This window comes from Chlamydotis macqueenii, chromosome 6 (genome assembly GCF_036417535.1).
Source record: "Chlamydotis macqueenii isolate bChlMac1 chromosome 6, bChlMac1.mat, whole genome shotgun sequence".
NCBI lineage: Eukaryota > Metazoa > Chordata > Aves > Otidiformes > Otididae > Chlamydotis > Chlamydotis macqueenii.
The window spans coordinates 6,688,510-6,702,665 of NC_141561.1; the positions used below are offsets into that span (position 1 = coordinate 6,688,510).

The 14,156-nt window shown below is 47.6% G+C and overlaps 1 protein-coding gene across 2 annotated transcripts; it reads right to left on the bottom strand.

Annotated features, from left to right (window-relative positions):
• Positions 1–235: 235 nt before the first annotated feature.
• LOC104482960 (carnosine N-methyltransferase 2) lies at positions 236–13,312 on the bottom strand. Of its 2 annotated transcripts, XM_010124615.2 has the most exons (9): positions 13,192–13,312; positions 11,902–12,235; positions 9,561–9,622; positions 7,962–8,100; positions 6,242–6,294; positions 3,033–3,140; positions 2,805–2,935; positions 1,682–1,775; positions 236–638 (listed from the first exon to the last, which is right to left on the bottom strand). In XM_010124615.2, exons 2-9 carry the CDS (start codon positions 11,925–11,927, stop codon positions 283–285), a joined length of 969 nt encoding a protein of 322 aa, XP_010122917.2. In that variant the 5' UTR covers positions 11,928–12,235; positions 13,192–13,312; the 3' UTR covers positions 236–282. The 2 variants fall into 2 exon arrangements, with proteins under 2 accessions (XP_010122917.2, XP_086607149.1); XM_086751023.1 differs by lacking the exon at positions 9,561–9,622 and having other exon boundaries at positions 13,192–13,307.
• Between the last annotated feature and the right edge of the window lie 844 nt (positions 13,313–14,156).

The following is a 14,156-nucleotide window of genomic DNA, read 5'->3' on the forward strand; positions in this document are numbered from 1 at the left end:
GAGATGGAGCTCTTTACTTTCTGGAAAACGTTCTCCTAGGGCTGGACTAAATAGCCAAGGCAAAAACTTGGCCCCGTTGACCTCAGCAGGACAAATAGCTCATCCTTGGTGCGGCAGGCGGCTCGGCTGACCCTGGCTGGGAAGGGGAGGCTGCAGCTGAGCCCCACTTTCTTGCTTCCTTGCCTTCTTGCCTGCAAGTTGCCTTCTTTCTACTCTACGCGCTTCAGAGACCACATTGCCCCAATACCCACCCTAAGCTGTCGTTTGCGTTTGGTCCGGACTCTAGGATTCAACCACAATCATACTCAAATTGTTGTTGAAGATGATCCTCCCGTCCTTTTTGCTGCTGCACTCAGGCTGGCAGAGAGCCTCCCGCAGCTGCCGCCACAGCCCCGGCGGGGCCGTGCCCAGGAAGTTTTTTGTCCCCGTCAGGAAATCCATCATGCGGGCTCCAACTGGGTCCCCCTCGATAAAGCACTCGGTGATATCCCAGCCTGACGGGAACTCATAAACACGATATTCAACACCCAGTCTCTTCAAAACATCCGTGATGCCGTTGGAGGTGATGTAGTGGCCGCTGTCGGTGGAAGGCAAGCAGTGTCTGTACTTCTGCCATAAGCTGGCCCATCCGCTACTGTCTGCCAGAGCAGGAAGGAAGGTTACTTTTGCAAAGCCAAGGCAGTCAAACACCTGCTGACGCAACTACTAAATGACTTTGAAATGCTCCTTTGCTGCTGGCCCAGGCCTTGCCAGGAGCAGGAGAAGAGCTCTCCCCTTACTTGAGTCCACTGATAAATGTCAGTGCCTGGAGAAGGGTAAAACTGAGATCTCCTTCAGCCCTCCTTCCAAAGCTCTACTGTTTAAAGGAAACTCCAAGGAGACAGTTTCCAGTGGTGGATTTGGCCAGGAGGAGGAGTACACAGAGACAGCAATGCATGCTCATGTTAATAGCCACTTTGATGGAAGAGAACAGATGGTTTCGTATATTGAACCTCAATTTTAAGTATACATCAAAGAATACGTACCTGAGAAGCCAGTCCCGGCTAGGAAGGGAAACAGCCTACCAGCATTGCTAAAGGGAGTTTTAATGGCAAAAGCGGTGAAATGTGCTTTATCCACCACATCACAAGCCGGGGATTCATGAATGGCACACTGGAAAAAAACACTCTATTTTTTTTTTAATAAGTGCCATGAGGTTGTTAGCGCCTCTTTTTCCTGTCCTGCCATAAAGCCCGCAGCTCTTGGCAGCTGCTGTTGTCCTGCTGGGGTTGGGGCCATCGCTGTGCAGAGGGAAGATCCCCAAAGACGGGTCCTCCCAGAGCTCACATTGTACAGTGCTCATTTCATCATGAAGAAAAACTGACCCTCATTCATTAATGGTCACACAGCTCTCCAGCCAGTAATTTCACAGCAAGAGGTCTCTGCGAGTTAGAGAGCAATTTGTCTACTTCATAAGCAGAGAAGCAAGAGCACGAAGGCTGCACTTATGCCATCCCGTCAGACATTGGGGTCCCAGAGGCTAAGCCCAAGATGGCTCGTTCCCTGTGAAATACAGCTTTTATTTTTATTTTATTTAACTAATAAACTCTACCCAAATCCCGAGATGAATATTTGTAGTACCTATACTTCAAAGCCCTTCAAAACCCCAGCAAAGATACAAAAAACGAAAGGCTCCTCTTGCCTGATAAAATTATGATCAGGAGTTTACCATGGTGGTCAAGGCAGCTGTGGAAAAACTTGATAGTATTTGGAATATCCTCCACACGATACAGCATCTGGAAATGACCAGAGTGACACGCAGATGTTATTCCTCCTCCGCATGCAACGGCCCTTCAAAGGCTTAGACTTTTCTCTACAGTGTTTTGTTTTAAATTACTTCCCAGTTGCTTCCCAGCCTGTGGCTCGGCACACACATTTAGGGACACGTAGCGGGACTGAGCATCACCAGCTCTCTACCAGCACCAACAGCCTGTGGTCAGACCAGGGACCCTCTGCTCAGCCTGAGCCACCAGCCAGATGCTGACCTGCTCCTCGCTGCCCTTCCAGCCCTGTTTCGTGGCAGGAAAATATGCGCAGAGGGGAGTCCCCTGGTTTCTGTGGCTGGTCCTTGTCCGTAGGGACATTTCTCAGCTGTGTCTGGGCCGTGGACTGGCTGGATTTCTTCCAGACATTGAGGAATTTGCACCAGGACAAAGCAGGGCTCGTTGCAAAGGCTGCCCTCCAGACTTGTAACTTAGCCCTTGACTCAGCCATTAAACCTCTGAAATACTTTCCTGTTGTGAAATCAGTTCTTATGAAATGAAAGCAACACGAAATAAAAGAAAGATGAAATAAAAGCCACTAAAGTGAGAGAAAAACAGATTTATACAAAATATAATTGGCACATACAGCATCAGTGCCATCGGCATCAGAGACACAGCAGTGCAATCTCTGACCCAAAACCTGGCGCAGGTATTCCTTCACTAACCTTCCCCTTCAGTGCCATCCAATCTCCTCTGATTAAGCAAAAAAAAAAAAAAATCTAGCTTTTTGCAGCAGCAAAGAGTAATTGTTGGCCTCCTTGTGACATGTGATGGTCTGAGACTTGCCCTGGTTTATTACCCACCACACACAGTTAAACCAGTATAAACCAGAGACCAAAACCAGGCTGGAGAGGGAATGAGGGTTGGTGTTTTCAGAGCTGCTGCTGCAGTTATTGCTCATGGAGAACTGTGCTCAGCTCTGGTCCCCCTAACGATGCATACGGCAGAAATGAAGAGAGCAGTTAAAGCTAATACTCCCATATTAAGGCAATACTCCGTTACCTGGATCATGTGGATGAAGTCAAATTTCTTCTGTGCACCTTTCTCTTTCACCCGCTGTTCATACTCCGAGGAAGTGAGCTGGTGCCAAATAAAAGAGACATTCTGCAGATCTGGAGCTTGGTTCACCAATTCTGTTTTAAAAAGAAGAAGAAAAACATTAATTCCAGAAAAATACATTTTTCACATCAATGGTCCTTGCTGTGCCCCAGGCAGCAGGTACAGCCTCACCTTTGTAAGCTGCCACGTGCTGTGGGTTGGGCTCTATGATTTCGTTGTCAATACAGATCCCCGGGTGCGCAGCTTGCAGTATCCTGAGCATTTTCAAATCTTGCTCCCCTATTCAATAAACACAAAGTCATTACTTCAAAAAGGAGATGGAAGGATGCCCGTGCACCTGCCACCTATGCTGCCACCAGGAAATCCCCCAAGCCGAAGTGAGGTACCTTCTGCCTACGGCTTGCATGGTGGTGTCTAACCCGGCGATAGTCTTACCATGATGTCTTCGTGCTCAAGGTAACACAGAGCTAGGGATAAGACTGAGAATAAGGAAGAGATAAGCAACAGCCCAGAAACCTGGGTCGTGGGACAAACAGGTCAAAATAACCAAAGATCAATTTAAAAAAAAAAAAAAAGCCAGGAAGTATTAGTTTTCAACAAAACCACAAAGTTTGAATGGGTGCAAGGAGGCAGCTGGCACAGCTGTGTAACTACACCATGGCACAGGGTGGTCCATGCCTTCGGTGTTGCCACGGGGAGGTGATGGCTGCTCTGCCACTGGTGTGACTGGGCTCCGAGACGTGGGGAACTGCATGCCAAGAGGAAAGACGCCTTGTCATGTGCTACCTTGCATTTTCCCTCTTTGGGGACCGGCCACACGGTCTCAGCTCTGGACATTGACTAACCAGCTGTTATCTTGGAGCTGCAAAGAAGGAGTCACATATTTGCACGTAGGTGCCCTGCAAATTTAGCTCTTGGTGCTCCTCTGCTGCTGTCAAGCTCTGGAGCAGCAAACAGCAGTCTGTTCTTCTGTCCTAGGAAATTTCCAGTCTTTTTTGAGGTGATGCAGGTCACCCTCATTCTCCCCCAGAAAAGCCACAATACACCAAGTGTACAAAGTCCATCTGGTTCATCTGGGACTGTGCAAATAAACAGCAGAGGTGACTACCTTGAGTGAACCTCTCCAAGAATCCCCTCTGTGGCTGACGGTGGGGCCTAAAAATAGTCCTGCCCTTGCAAATGTCGCACACGGAGGTCTTGATACAAGATACTGCATCTTCCCTCGCCTTTCAGCTGATGTACCAGCTATGAAAAAAGACGTCATCTTTGGCAGGTGTTGCAGCAAATAGAATTCAAGGAGGGAAATATCAGCCATGCCAGCGCTACGGGGACATCCAAGGAATGACAGGTCTTTTGAAATTGGAGAAAAATACCCAAGACCGCTGAGGAATGCTGTGGCAGCGGCACAGGGCTGGCTAAAGGCACAAGGAAAGAGGCTGCAGCTCCATCCGTTGAAGGTGAGTGCATGGACCAATATGGCTGACAATGGTATTTCAAAGGAGATCCCCAGAGTAAGCAGGTGAATCACTTTAGACAATCCTAAATGCCGGTTAGTGTGTGCCTGGCAGGGGTGGCACCAGCAGGTAGAGGTGCTGATGTGGGGTCCTAGCAGGAGGGAGAGCATCGCTGCCCCACGCCCTGGAGCCACCGATGGTGGCAAGTGGGCATATCAACAGCAAATGGGCATTTTAAAAGTTGATCGGGTTTGTTGTTTGGTTTTTTCACTCCATCTCTGTAAAATACCCTAATCCAGTTTTTGCAAGAGCAGGTAATAACGTCCTCAACTGGGACTGCAAAAACACACAGTAAAACCCAACGCTTCAGAGCAAGAATTTGTCTCCTCCAGCTTGCCCTGCCAGTAACAACCTTTCAGCAGTAACCACAGTGAGGTTCTCCAGCAAGAGGAGTGAAACCCCTCTGCAAACAGCAGCCCACCCTGGCACTAACCAGAAGGTTACAGCTGAGATCATTAAACCGGACACAGGAAAACATGGGGTGAATGAGAAATTGTGATCGGCACCGGACAACAGCCTTTCAGGATGTGGGGTTGGTCACTAATCCCCGTTAATATTTTCATCAACTGAACTAATTCTGGGGGCTCTGTGAAATCAGAGTCCGAGCTAGAAAGGTCAGGGATCAGCTGTAACCTTTTGCTCAATGCCATCCTATCTCGCCCAGCCACAGAAGTTCAGCTCTTGCAGCCGTGAGCAAGCTGAGGGGGTGCGAGCCTGCACCCCTGTCCTGTCGTCTGAGAGGGGCAGTTACCCAGGAAACACAGGAAATTTCAGAGTTTTTACTTTTCCATTAAAACGTCTTCTGAAGAGGAAATGGGGAAAAATAAGGACGGTGCAAAAAGTTCATTTTCCCCTTGTGTTTTCTTGGAGCCAAAATTTCAGTTTTATATTACTTAGTGAAAATAGAGTGTAATTGAGAACTGAATGATTTCTTCCTGCTTGCTTTCTCTTATGCTCCAACATATTCCCAACTGGGCAAAACAATTCAGCGCTATTTTTCTCTTACTCAGGAAAACAAGCAAAAAAAGTGAGAGAAATACTTTCATTTGAAAGTACCAACACTTAAAATTCAGCTGAAAATACTTTTAAAAGCAAAAGCAAACTGTGACAAATCAAACTGCCTCTTCTTTTCTGTACTTTCTGTTTTCTCACAGTTTCCCTAGAAACAAAGTTGGATGTTTCACCACTTTTGTTTTTTTTTTTCTCCTTAAACACAAATGCATTTAGAACAGCTTTAAAGCTGTTTTTCCAAAAGATGGGTTTCTCTCTGGGGGAAAATATCATTTACAGTCAAAGCCTACTTATTGCTGGATAAAAATACAGTAGTAACAAAGAAACGCGTCTTCAAGACCCTGATGCAGCTCCATGCTAATGGTTGTGGCCAGCTGGTTTTGCATGACCTGGAGAAGAGCATTGCCCAGCTTTGGCCTCTGCAATCCCTAAAAGCAAAGCAAAACAAGAGATCCCTTCAGGTGGGATAGTCTCAGACAGGACTTCGGGTGGAACGTCCCTCTCCGATGTCTCTCATTCTTTCCAATGAGGTTGAAGACGCTCTCGTACCTAACCCGGAGCAGGCGTCCTTGCTTTGACACATATAAAGTCAGGTGAGAGTCATCAAGAGGCAGAGACTAAGCTAAAATCATCACACGTGCCTCAGTTCTCAAAAAGATTTGAGCAGCAGCATTTCAGAAGGGAGACAGGAAAGGAAGGGAGGGAGCATCGCTCTCGTCCCAGCTCCACATCTTGTTTTGTCATTCTCTGCTTCAACGAGAAGCACATCTGAGTAGTTGTCCCCATTGCCCAAAATTTCAGTAGCACTTTCTGCTACCCATAGGGACACCTCATCCATCAGCATCAGCTCCTTACCTGTGCCGCTTCCAACTCCCAGAACATTTATAGTCGATCTTCCATTGCCGAGACTGAAACGATAAGTACACATTACTTAACCACGCCGTGTCACACGACCTTATGTTTTAATTCTAATATCTTGGATGCCACATTGGCCCAGAAATTTTCGTGTTTTGCCACATGAATTGGGACAGAAATTCGAGCATCGGTTGGAGCCCCGCTATAACCAGCTGCGCGGTGGGAGCCAGCCCCGTTTAGCAAGCTCATATTTCAAAGTACAGTAGGCACCAGGATATAGTGTTTCTCATCCTTTGCCAGAGAGTTTTCTTCAAGCTGTGTCTGGCACCATGCAAAAAGCCTCAGGGAACCCCAGGGTGAAGGGTTCCCTTTGGGGTTAGCAGGGCTGTGCCTGGCTGGGATGGGCACTGCTTCCCAGCCAGGGCTGCAAGGAGAAGGTGAGCTGGGGTGAAACCTCTGCACCTTCAGGAGATGAGTTTGTTTTTCCAATTTTGGCTATAAATACCCAGAAAAAGTAAAAAATGATGCTATCTAGGTCACTAGAAATTCTTTCATTTCAAAATTAAACTTGGTTTGAAATTGGAAGGGAAGGTCAGGATCTTCAATAATTTTTATCTTAGAAAAATTACTTTTGAAAAGACAAAAAAAAAAAAACCCAGTCATGTGGTTCCTAGCAGAATATTTAATAACATCATGACTCAAGGACAAGGAGCCCAGGCTCCTGGCACCTTAATGCTCTGACACGCGTTATGGCCTTATTCTCCTCTTGGGCATGGACTGTGCAGAGGGATTGATTTTCCCATACACAGTCTCAGGATCTGCTGCAGCAAAGATTCAACAAGAGGGGAATCCTAGAGAGTGCGAGCTAGTCAAAGAGCCTTAGCGCTAATGCGGGTGAAGACCCTTTGACAGACCCACAATTAGCATCACAGGAAGCCACAAAGTTTTGCATTGTTTAAAATTCACTTGAGTAAATTTTCCATTTAAAATTTCCAAATACAAATTATTTTTAATTATTATTTATACTGCTTATTTTTATACATGTATCTGGTCTGGAGTTACTTGTCTAAGCTTTTGCTCAATGGAGAATATTGTTTCCATAACATCCAAAAATTACCTAAACTTGAAAGATCTTTCTTATGGTTTGGATCTAGGTTGCTCTAAAACTTATCTGCAATCATCCAGACTTAATATATTACATCAACACTTCACAAAACTGATTATCATTTAGTACTTAAGCAATGCAAATCGACTTAGGATAGAAATAAGGAGGTCTTAGGGGATTGAGAAAACCAAGAATTAGTCACTAGAAGAGAATTAGAGACATGTTTCTGTGCGGACTGATGTGTGATGAAATCCCAAAAGCAGGGAGACAGCACAAGAGAGAGTTTTGTTTTGAAAAAAAAAAAATTGAACAACAAAAAATACTTTAATCCTCGGAAAAGCAGCTAATGAAAAAATATGGACATGAAAATGAGATCTTGATTCTTTTCTTAACATAAGCTGAGAGGCAGCACAGTGTATTAAATGAAATAGCACATATTCTGGAGTCACTAAACAGAACATCCTATAGACCGCTTTTAAAGGACTTAAAATTGAAAAGCATTAAAAGTTCATTCACGCCCCAGAAAATCCTTAAACATGTTTGCCGACCCTTGTGCACAGATTGCCCTCCCAAGGTAACAGATGGCTTTCCCACACCGGTGGAAGCGCTCCTTACCTAGCCATGATGTTGGGCATTTCTTCCTTGTTGAACTCGTCCATGCACTGGTGCTCTGTTGAATGATCCAAAAATGACTTAAAGGCCTCTACATACTCCTCGGTCGTGAGACTTCTCATGGAAGGGATCACATACAGCTCTTGAGAAACAAATATGAATTGTGTGTCAGCGGCTTCAAGGCAAACGATGGATCAAAGCACTTACCTCGTAGAAGAAACCCAGCCCAACCCAACAGAAGCCAGAGATTCTGGAAGACGGTATGGAGGATGCATGGCCCAGGAGCCATCCATGCAGGTGGGTTCATGTAAACACTTTCTACTGTTCATACTGTGTGTCTGTTCATACTCAGTGTCTAAAAATTATTCTTAGATGGCCCTTGACATCAGTGTATTTGTTAAGTGCCTCATTACCACAGGTCTCCCTGAGGAAAATATCCTCATGATTTCCTGAAGACGCTTAGATAGATAGCGGGTACTGGGCTTGCAGAAAGGGAGGTAGCTGGAGTGTTTTTCTGGAAGGCTCAAGGCAAGAAGATGAAGGGAATTGCACAGCAGCTCCACACGTGGAGGGGCCGCCGCTCACGCACATACTGGATGGCGTAACTGAAATCGCCGGCTGTGGTACACTTGTTATTAGCGGTGATGCAACACAAAAACTGCCACCTGCACCTGATTTCCAACTCTTTCTGGCGTGGGACTATGGTGTTCTGCTGGAGAGGTGAATTCCCCACCAGGAACTGCAGCTTATGGCCAGGAGAGCAACTGACAGCAAAAGCATTTAATCTGAACAGGCTTGTACTCAAACGTGAGTGGCTGAGACCAAGATTTCTAGCTCTGAACCAATGCCTAGGGCTACTCAAGGGGTTGCCAGCAGCTACTGCAAAAACTCACACTCCTGCTGTCTCATCCTAACGGCAGTGCTCCTGCCAGAGCACAAGCTTTGGCCAACTGCTTGGGTTTGAAGAGCAACAATGAGACTAAGACTCGAGGCCCACGAGAAGATTCCATTCAGTTGAGTACTGACTCTGAGGTCTGGCTCAGACAGAGAGCTGCAGGAGGAAAGCAGTCACAGTGCCAGTCTTAACGCGTGAGATCAGCACTGGAAAAGTAAAATTCAGTAGAAAAAAATCAGCTTTTCCTCCTAAAAGAAATGAGGATGAAGGACAGGACTGAGCAGAACATCTTCATCCTCATTTTTGCCTTTTGAGGAGCTGCATATTTATCATCTGCTTTTAGTTGCCACTGATAAGAAAACTTTGTCTGTCTCATACAGGACTGTGCAACCTTAAACTGGATGCCTGTGCTGTTTCCAAACCCACGTGTCATTGACAGCTATGTTTCTGGTAGGTATGTATGGAGACCCTACGTCCATGTCCCTGCTGGAGGTACAGGTATCCACTTCTGTGCTCAACACTTTGGACTATACCCTAACATAAACCGGAAATCACCTGAATTGCAGTCAGTTCAGCATCTTGGGTTTTATTTGGTTGTTTTTTAAACGATCTCTAACTCCAAAGGAATTAAACTATATTTGTAGTGATAGCAAGGTGAGTGGGTATTTTACTTTAATCTCCTTTTTTTTTTTTTTTCTCCCAAATACCTGAATTATCGTGTGGAGCTGTCAGAATCTCTGCTTCAAAGTTCATGCTGGGGAACCTATTCCTGTAAGGAAAGTATAGCACTTCAGTTATTTGAAAAACCTGCACGCTTTTTTTGAAGCTGCATTGAAAATGCAGAACAAAAGGAAGATGCTCCAGGACAGATTTTCCTCACCTGGTAAGCAATACCATTTGCTCTCTTTTACTAGAACAAAGTCAAAAGTTCTGAGTTAGCTGATCACCCAAAAGTATCAGCAACGGACTGGTCACCTGCACCAGTGCCTGTCCGAGGTGCACTGCGGAGGCTTTTTCTCCCTCTGGAGAGCTGTTAACCAGTCAGGACAGTGGAGGGCATTAGGCCAACTGGTATTACACACGCTGTGAGACCTTTCCTCATGAACCGAGCAGAAGAAATAGCAGTGAAATTAGGAGAAGGCTACAGTGAGCTGCAGCATCTGAAGCACTAAAAGATCTACTTGTCCTAGTGTACCAGCGACCTTTTTGCTTTGGATTATATTTTTTTAAATTCAGTTTTTCCTGGCTGCAAATATTACATTGGGTAACACGTAGAAGACACAGGACTCAAAGGGCAAAAGTCAGAGGTCATTTGGCCATAAATGTTTTAATTCAGTCATATGTTTTCATTCTTAGTTTAGGGGGTTTTGTGAAGACTTCCAGCAACGACATCACATCTTTCCTTTGACAACATGCCTTGTCTATAAAATAGAGATGAGGCATCATCAGCAAAATGAAGTGATGAAGTTAAATTAGAGAAGGCTCTCACTTCTGCAAAGAAAGTGTAGAGGTGAGGCTACCTGTGCAAGGGGAATAGTCATCTTCTGCATAACCACATTTCAATATCAAGATGCACAGCAAGACTTGGGGGTGACGTTCCTGCATAACCTGGGTTTAGACACGTTGCGGCTCCCAAAGCTTTGCTATTAGAAAATGCTTCATGACAAGAAGTCTATAAGAGCAGTAAGCAGCCCCAAGACCCCTTTGCCAGGAAAAAAGCTCCAGGAAAAAAAGGGAGGCTTGTAGTAGGGCTTTGAGGTACAAATATGTAAAGACGCAGGTAGCAAGGAAGTGGCCACAGGTGCAAATAACGTGTCGCTTTGGTTAATGAAGGCAAGACAAGACCAAGGTGAAGCAGATGCCTCGTAAGCACTGGGGTGCTGCCAGAGTCCTGCAAGACCAGTTGATTTCATCTGAGTTCACAGCCAAAGTCGAGTACCTGGCTCCCATGAGGTACCTCAAAGGTACCACCACCTTCACCTCACCCTCCTCCCAGAAAACTCTCAGAAATTCAGCAGTAACAAGCCTGAACTCAAATTTCAGCAGTCACAAGTCTGAACTCAGCCCACCTCGGTAAGCCCCAGCTTGGCTGCAGGCCAGTCCCTCCAGTCTCCACTCAGCCCTCTGACCTCTTCCATCTCTGCCTGTCAAGCTGGAGGACTATTTTGTCCTCTTTGCTGGCTGAAATAAGCAAGATGGTTTTCAAAATAAATCTCCCATCAAAATGCCGAGGGGTAGCGTGGCTTCCCCTGCACGGAGAGGAGCAGCTCTCAAGGATTGGGGACACCAACTCCATTTCTGAGCGGTCAAATGTTTCCAGCCATCCCAGGCGACCTGCCAGGTGACCGGGACACACTGCGGCACAAGTATTCACCAGGACGGATGACGCCAAGTTAACTTTTCCACCAAGACTTTTGCCATTTCTCCCCAGGCAGGGTTTCTAAGATTGATTAATGCTTGTTGCTGGGAAGATGAAACAGTCTTACTTATCTCTGGGAACAAATGGACTGCCTCTAAAACCTCATGTAAAATCTAGCCCAGATCTGAAAATTCAGTGCAATGTTTTGAGCTGTCCATCCCAAGACCCTGATGCCCAACAGCAGGGCTGAAGTGGTGATGGCCAGGGAGTGCGATGCTGGTGGGCAGCTGGTCCTGCCACGGCTCCTCACCGTTATCAAGGTCTAAACTCTGCCCATCCACGAACTGAGCAATTGCGTTGCGGACTGCAGATGCAGGGCACAAAGAGAATTCACGGTGCCACTTTGAGTTTAAAAAGTCATTATGTTCAAGATGTTTCTAGCAACAAAAATTGCAAGAATATTTTAATAACTCATAATTTCATGACACCTAAACTTAGCTGCTGAGGGCCTAAAGGTCTCCTCACAAGGGCTAGCTTAGCCCCCGTCCCTCCCAGGGCATGAGCACATCTGCTGTTACCCCCACCGTGCGCACATCCGCCTGTGACACGGGGACAGCGGGGGCTGGCTCTGCCACCCAGCCGGACAGCGGGGAAACGCGCACCCTCCCTCCCTTCCAAAACACACGTACCTCTTCATCTCCGGGGCTGGGTCCATGGTTGAGTTGGGTGCCGTGCCGGGGCACAGTGGGCTGGGCACGGGGCTGGGGATTAGCCAGGTGCTTGGCCCCTAAGTTCGCATGTCCACCTGCCACCACACACTGCGCTGGCTGCTCAACCCACCGCGACGCTGGTGGTCACCTCGGTGGCGTGCGGCTGCGGCTCTGCCGGCAACTGTTGAGACAAGCAGCGTCACTGGAGCGAGAGGGAGAAACCTGAGATCCACGGGGAAGGAGCGAGGGGCCGGGACGGGCGATGCGCAAGGCCTGACGTCTGCGGGGCTGTCCTCATCACACGGGAGCTGCACTGTGTCCAAAGATAGAGGTAAAAAAAAAAGGGGAGACAGATTGAGACTTCAAAATCTTTACATCCTGAGTCGAACTGGCAGAGGGGTGTTGGTCGGCGCCAGGCAAACCTGGGGGCCATTTCCATCTGGTTTTTAATTTGCTTTGAACCCTGCCTCTCCCTTGTGCTCGCTACCCTGACTGGGAGGTGATGCTTTCCCACATCCTTGCTGCCTGAAAGACGGACGTGTTGGGGATGCGCTGGGAGATCCCTGCTTTCTCTGGAGACAAGAGGGGTTCGCTGGCTGCCCAGAGACCTCAGCAAGTGAATTTTCCGTCTCTGATTCAGCGGGAAATGGGGTGTAACAGCAGTCCCTGCCAGCGGGCACTGCAGCCCCACGGGCAGCCTGGCACCCCCACCGTCCCTGCCCCGCGAAAGGGATAGGGGAGGACGGGCAGCTGGGGTGGGGAGCAATGACCCCAGCCAGCTCCTGCTCTGCTTGCTATACCGCAGGGATTAGACAACAAGGAAACAATTTTGGGGGAGTTTGGCTTCCAGGTGTATTTACGTTACCTCCACCCTAAGGTAGGTCTGCAGCAGCATGTTGAGCTAGAAACAGCCACATCCTTGCTCTTGACCAAAATATTCGAATCAAAGTGAGGAAAGACCAGAAGATCTCAAATGCAGATTTGGCTCCTGGTGCTGTTTGACCACCCAGGTGGTGATTTTACCTCAGCCATTTCCATCCCTAAATATTTCCGACAGAGATGCCGGCCCCTAGGCACCAACCACGCATCTGCAGACGGCAGCTGGCATTTCTCAGCCCAGCCCCACACACCGCAGCCGCAGCTCCTGGCCATCCCGCAGTTGCCTCTGCCTCCTCCCAGCTAAGCCACCCCGCCCGCTTGGCCCAGGCACCCCCGCTTCATGCCGCCAGCAGCGATGGAGACCTCGCAGGTCCCAGCAGAAAGCCGTACCTCCCCAAAGCAACAGGAGCCGTAGAGGAACCTCCAGCATCCAGCAGCTGCGCAAACCTCCTTGTAGATCCACGGGGGGCTGATACGCCTCCCCGGCCCCCGCTGCATCCCCTCCCCGGCCCAAACAGCCCACGTAGGCGCATGCCACAACTGAGCCGGTATTAGCCTACAACAACAGCCTTTGTTCACCCGGCGCTGGAAACAACAGGACATTGTGGGCAGAACTGGCGGCGGGGCGGCTTTGGAGGATGTACCCTCCGCACGCAGTGCTCCTGCTTGTTCTGGCAAAGCTCGTGACTAAATCTGCTCTAAACCATGTTTTTCGTGCAAGTTGAAAAAGCTGAGGGTTTTTGATCGGTGAGATGATGGCTAAAGCTACAGCCGGGCCGCAGCAGGAGAAAAACAAAGCAACAGTATTTTTCCCCACGTGTTGTGGCTGCGGTGGTCAGTTTTGGGCTGATCTTGCAGAAATAGGTCATTGATGTTGCCCAGGGGTGAGCCTGCCTGGGGCTGGTGTCACCCGTGGCGCTGAGCCCCTCCCATGCTCCATCTCCATCAACAAGTCTCGGACCTGCATCATCTGGCAGAAAAGTCTGGGTATCTGGAAACCAAATTTCAATGAATTTAGCTTCTGAACAGTGATCAGCTTTTAGGCTGATGAATGTCAGGAAGGTCCTTGGCATTTTTACAAAGTTTGTCATGGCATTACTAGTTTATTTTTTGAGACGCTCCCAGCTCCATTTAGAATAATGAATTGCAGCCCACGTAACGCAACTTGGATTTTCTTGTGAGCAGAGCAGCAGTGTTTTCTTTTTTAATGAAAGTGTTTTCATCACTTAGGTGTTCTCATCTGTTAGATATTTTCAGTTTCCTAGACAAATCTTTCTTCTAAGGTATAACCAGCAGTTTCTGTATTCTCCTAAGCGAAATATTTGGTGCAAAGATGTTATTCTGCATTAGACGAG